Source organism: Pygoscelis adeliae, unplaced genomic scaffold (genome assembly GCF_000699105.1).
Source record: "Pygoscelis adeliae isolate BGI_AS28 unplaced genomic scaffold, ASM69910v1 Scaffold199, whole genome shotgun sequence".
Taxonomy (NCBI): Eukaryota; Metazoa; Chordata; class Aves; order Sphenisciformes; family Spheniscidae; genus Pygoscelis; species Pygoscelis adeliae.
This window is the reverse complement of record NW_008825495.1, coordinates 322,521-328,509: the sequence shown is the minus strand read 5'-3', so window position 1 is coordinate 328,509 and position 5,989 is coordinate 322,521. Positions and strand designations below refer to the sequence as shown.

The 5,989-nt window shown below is 40.4% G+C and overlaps 1 protein-coding gene and 1 long non-coding RNA gene across 2 annotated transcripts in view; one reads left to right on the top strand and one right to left on the bottom strand.

The window, feature by feature from the left end:
* LOC103923065 overlaps window positions 1–1,673 on the top strand; it is a 9,210-nt gene extending 7,537 nt beyond the window's left edge. The window contains exon 4 of the long non-coding RNA XR_663916.1: window positions 989–1,673. This is a non-coding gene — a long non-coding RNA (uncharacterized LOC103923065). The remainder of the gene's footprint in view (window positions 1–988) is intronic.
* Window positions 1–2,544, bottom strand: part of TIMM9 (translocase of inner mitochondrial membrane 9 homolog (yeast)) — a 4,145-nt gene extending 1,601 nt beyond the window's left edge. Inside the window, exons 1-3 of the mRNA XM_009331312.1 lie at window positions 2,492–2,544; window positions 2,110–2,178; window positions 1,680–1,775 (exon numbers count right to left, since the gene is read on the bottom strand). Of these exons, the coding sequence (XP_009329587.1) occupies window positions 1,680–1,775; window positions 2,110–2,148 (135 nt within the window). The 5' untranslated portion in view covers window positions 2,149–2,178; window positions 2,492–2,544. The remainder of the gene's footprint in view (window positions 1–1,679; window positions 1,776–2,109; window positions 2,179–2,491) is intronic.
* Window positions 2,545–5,989: the final 3,445 nt, after the last annotated feature.

Here is a 5,989-nt window from a genome sequence, read left to right as displayed (position 1 = left end):
AAGCTGTTTTTTCAGATGTAGAATCTCAAAGGAGATTCACGGAGGTATTCAACTTAATTATTTAATAAGAAACTAAGACTTTAAATAGGAACATAGGAGTTTCCACACCAGATCAGACCAGTGGTCCATCTAGACCAGTGTCCTGTTTCCAGCAGGGGCAAGAGCCAGGTGCTCTGCAAGAAACCCCACAGTGGATAATTATGGACAAAACTTCCCGTAAGAAAGTTTCTTCCTAGCCTCCATCGTTAACAGATGGCTCCTGTACTGCCAGACATGGCCCTTTTGCAGATCACAGAAGCACAAAAAAAAAAAGCAGATCAGGATCCAAGAATATTTTTTGTATCTAAATAATCTTAAGATTAATTCACCTCCAATGAGCATCCCTTGGTTTTGGATCCCAGGTCTTTAATGAAAGACTATATGAACCGTTACGTTTAAAGAAATTCTAGTAACACTTTGGGTAGCAGAAGAAAGGAAGTATAATCCTCTACTGGAAATCAAATAGCATCCCAGAAAGGTGAAGAGGTTGTGCCACTAACACTTCTGTCAGTTCTGTTAACTGACATTCCTTGCATTGTCCAAGCAATTCAAAATGAGTTGGTAAAAGACAGTAACAAGACCTTATCCAGAATAATTCTGACCTCCTGTAGTCAATAAAAATTCCACTAAAGCAGATGCAGAGAAGATCAGGGAAACAAGGAATCTGCCTTGGGAAGCTAAGAGAGCTTTGTTTAGCGCAGCAAAACAGAAGCTGAAAGGACACATGATTTTTGCCTGCACTGAGGAGTTAAACTCCAGGGAGACAGAAAACGCTCAAAACCAACAGTTAGTTTAAAACTTCAGTTCTTTTTCCCTGCCAGCAGAGTCAAGCAAAGGTTATTAGACTTTTAACCAACAAGATTATGAGATTCTGAAACAGCCTCTCAACAGGAGAGGAGAGGCAAAAAGCACGCAGCTAATCTTATTGAGAGCTTAATCTTTTTTGCAGATGACTATGTGATGGAGCTCCCTGCAATGCAGAGAAGTGGATTTAACAGCCAGAGCTTTGAGGCCTATGTTTCTATGACTCACTACAATGCAGGGAAGGTGGGTAGGTAAACAAATATTTCAATAGGATTCTACCTTCAAAGAATGAGCTGCAGGCTGTAGGTGGGCAACTTCCATGTCCATAAAGATACCATCCATCAGAAGTTGAGGCACAAGAACCTCCACTGATAGCTCAGAGAATGAAAACTACAAAATTGCAATAAGCAGCCAATACTCACAGCAATATCGGGGAGATTCCGTCTGTGTGTACATGCTGAAAAGGCGACAATGACAAAACCTCAAGAGGTCCTAGCCCATAGTTTTTCTGTAGCTGATGATCTAACACATCAAAAGCACTTGGCTTTGGTTGGTTGGTTTCTTTTTGTGAACAGACTGTTAGGGTGCAAAGTAGTATTTGCCATCACCCTTGGACATACTTGGAGGAGCAAAACTACAGACAAGCCATTTCCTTCCACTAACTCACTTCCTTTCTCCCTTGGAAGCTACATGCCAGGCACCTATATTCCACTAAAGCCTGCTAACTAGCTTTTTAGCTAGTTGAAAGATCAAAACTTTAAGTTGCTTCTGAAATTTGAACGCTACACGGCAATTCTACCAAAGGGTCATTAAAAGCATAGGAAACATTTACCTACCTCTTCTGGTTTAACCTCTCTGCTAGTGAAATCCTTTATGCAATCTAGGAAGCAGTTTTCTGTAAGTTTATTGTATGTTCCAAGAAACTCCTTGAACTATAAATAAAAATTGAATGGACAGTGAGTATTAAAAAAATTCTACATTAATTTCTTACAGACAGCTGCATGGGCCATCTGGTGACACTAACATTTAAAGGACAAATCACTAGAAAAATTTACTATCAGTCAGAAGATTTCAGCACCAAACGCTTCTAGTACTCAAATCAGATACTATCCTGTGCCTGTCGATGGTGAAATGTTTAAGTTTTGGTTGCTACAGAACTTAACTCATATGATAACTTAAACTTTCTGTCCTTCTCCATGCCCTACACCTTTTACTCTATGTGACATAAGATCTTCAAAGCCACCACTCGTGAGTACAGCATCTTACCTGCTTGATCTGATCAGATTCCGATATTTGTCCAGCCATATTCTACCGCCTGTGATTCACTCACCTATTCTGAAGATAAAAGTCGAGTTTCACACAAAAAGCATACATATGAACTGCAACATTTTACAACAGAATGGAATTTTATACATCCTTGAAGTGCGTTTAAATGCAACTTTGCTAGCAAACTTTCAAGCCATCCACTTGAAGGAAAGTTACCTATTTGAAATTTATTCAGTTAAAAGAATATCCAAGATAATTCCAGGACTAAAACCTTACCAGATCCACCTGTTAACCACTGCCCTTTAAACACTTTTTAAGCATTTCAAACAGTTAAAGTGACTTAAAAAAAAAGAAGGTATTTTATAAATGCTTTCAAACTCACAAAGTAAAACTAGGGCAGGAGTGGGGGGAGAAGCAAGCAGTAACATTTTCTGGCCTTATAGTTTCAGTGACTCTAGATATCCGTAAAACCGGTAAGGAAAAAAGGCAAGCTAACCACTGCCCTTTAAACACTTTTTAAGCATTTCAAACAGTTAAAGTGACTTAAAAAAAAAAGAAGGTATTTTATAAATGCTTTCAAACTCACAAAGTAAAACTAGGGCAGGAGTGGGGGGAGAAGCAAGCAGTAACATTTTCTGGCCTTATAGTTTCAGTGACTCTAGATATCCGTAAAACCGGTAAGGAAAAAAGGCAAGCATGAAATGGTAGCCACCCTGAATAGATGCAGCATAAGCCAGCTTGCATCAGAGAAGCAGACGCCTGGTTTCTATGTAGCTGCATTCTCACCAAACACTTAAACTAGAGCAAGTGTTCTGGTCATTGAATATAGTGAATTAAATGCAAGAAAACATAGAAGAATGAGAATGGCCTTAAAGGAAGTGAAACAAAGAAAAAGGGAAGAATGAACAGCCACGGATCCAAAAATTTAAGCAAGCATCCCCAGGGAAGACTGGCATTCCTAATCCAACATGGTAAACAAGTTAAGGCTTGAAAGCATCCCTGCAGTTTCCTAGAATACTGAAAGCTAGTCTTCCTTTTCCCTTAATTTACATTTTATCTAAGACCTATCACAGATGATAACACAAGCTAATATTACACATTGATGAGAACAAGATCCTTCAGTTTAATTCACATCAACTTGTGGAAGAAAAATTAGCACTGAAGTGTAATCACTTTGTGAAAAAAATTCATTTAGCCCTTTAGCAAGGGCCACTTATAATTAATCTTGTATTACGCTTTGCCAAGCTTTGAACAAGCCATTCATGTTTTAGAAAGCTTAAACTATTCCAGTCTCTCGGCAGGGGGAAGGGAGAGGGTAAGCAAGCCTTCTGAACAAGAACAAAAAGACATTAGTAATTATTTCTACAACAGAAAGAAAACTAAGCAACTAAAAATAACACTATGGAGCTCTCACAAGCACGCACCCTCCCTACACCCCCTCCCAGTAGCAGAGTGATTATAACATCTCCCTCTTAACATTACACTTTATCACTGCACAGAAAATCCATTCAGGGATTGGAGGTAAAGAGCACATACGATTCTTGGATTTAAGACGCATACCCCCACAACCAACAATTCCTTGTGGGCAGACAGGTCACACGGGTTACTCTTAAGGAGAACCTACAGGATATGGTTGCTCAGAAGAAACAAGGCATGACTCAGGTTAACGTAAACCTCTAACTTGTTTTAGGCGAGGTGGACAGGACTGTCATCTGGGACAACAACTAGTAAAAATGGATAGCAACTTCACTCGCTCATTTCTCAGCCTGTTAGGAGGAAAATCAGTGACAATTCTATAAAGTCAGTTTAAGTAGATTATTAAACAGAGTTAAAAACCACAGAGAACAGGAAAGACTTCTGTCCTCTCCCAAGCACAGAAAGCTAAAGGCTTCAGCTGTCAGTGCCGCTTTCTCACGGCAGTATTGCTTCATTATGCTTGCTGATAACAAACCTGATCTTTTTGTTCTTCTCCAACTAGTCTGGCAAGCTTAAAATTACAGTTTTACTGAACTGCAGTTCCACAAAGCTTTTACGCTTGCCCTTGGGAAATAGCTCTGATTTTAAATCAGCACAATGGCACTATCTGAGTTTAAGTGTCTGAAGCACTTGTCCCTCTACAGGTATTTTACACTTTCGACACAGCGGGCAGTGAAATGACATGGCTCTACTGCACCTCTTCAGTAGCTATAAATTACAGGCAGTTGCCTTAACATCTAAAAACACGCTACCTGAACGTTCCCAGAAATGTGCATATCTGCTTTATTCTTAAAGTATGTTAAATGTATCATTTCAAGTTTGCTTGTTGTTTGCCCCCTTTCCCTCCAGCCTGTGAAACAAGCAAAAAAAAAAAAAGTGATGAAAGAACCTGTCGGAGGGCTTGGCACCCTGACTCACACACCACACAGCTTCTTACATAGCTGCTCAAACAACTCCGGCACGCTTCAGGTTTAAGCCTACGCAGCCTGGATTACCTTCCTCTGGGCTAAATGCGATTTGGAAATTCGGCATTGCACTTAACATCACACTGAAGGAAGCAGATATTTCTGAATAAACCTCTGCAACGAGGGCCACATGGTCTGGATGTGCTGGTTCACCAGGAAAGTAGCAACAGCTGGGATGTCTCCCTCCTTGAAGGGCCCTGGAGCTCCTCCAAATACATTTTGCTGTTCTACAGAGACATACATTCTTTTAAGATAAGCCTCCCTGAGCAAAATTAGCCGTTAAGGATAACCTGAGGTTTTGATTTCCCGTAGTTTCTCATAATGGATTTTCCATCCTCTTTCCAAAAATCAAGGCTTTAGCCTATTCAGACCTATTCTCTATGCAAGATCCATCCCAGCTCCCACCCCTGTTTTAGAAACTGGAAAATGCTTCCAGTATTTGCTTCTGCTGCGGCTGCCACTCCCATTGCCATGGAAACATGAAATTACTACAGAGTGACAGCTTTTTTTAAAAAGGTAAAGCTAGTTTATTAAATAAAAACAGTGATTAGGTTAAGGATTCCTAGCTAACCTGGGTCAATCATCTATCTCTTTCCATGGCAGGAGGAACCGGAGCTACAACTACGGAGGTCAGAACTCTTCTAAAACTTCTTACCTGTGGGCATACAACTTCCCCTGCTGTATCTCCAGACCTTCGGAAGCAGAGGGCTCCTGAACGTAACTCCTAAGCACTAATAACTGGAACAGAGCTTTTGATTATTATTACTGTACTGGGTGGCTGAAAAGCCTGCCTCCATTCCACAGCCTGGGGTTCTTACAGGTGAAACATGCACCGTGAACTACAGTGAGGAAGGTTGTTTTTTTCCACTGATGTAATCAACATTAGTGTCTATTATCTAGTCTTGAGTCAAGAGGATCCCTTCCCATGGAAACTAAACAAGCCCTGTGTTTTGGGGTGTTTTTTCCAACCTTTTCGCAAGGAGCTACATTTTACTGGGGGAGGGGTCTGTGGAGAGACACCATAAATCCATCACACTTGTTATCCTGATTAACAATCTGAATTAGGTGTAGGTACGACCTACTCTATACGTACAAGGCTGCAATTTCTTTTTTTAAACCTTCACTTCCAACTGTACGCACAGAACACCACGCAAGTGTTTCTGCGTGTGCATAAAAGGGACAAAGAGGAATAAAAATATCAAGTCAGAGAAATGTGTCAAGATAAAGCGCCTACAGCTTGTAGAGAAAGTGGGTTTTTTTACAGTCGAGAATTACTAGGCTAGAACTTGACTGACATCAGATTAAAAAAACCTCATTGATTCAAACAGCTCTTTTACTGAATCTAATCAAACTACAAATACCTATGAAACCAGTAGGCTGCTAAACTAATCACATAAAATTCAGGGCACTTTAACACCGAACTCCCGGTGCTGCGTGCC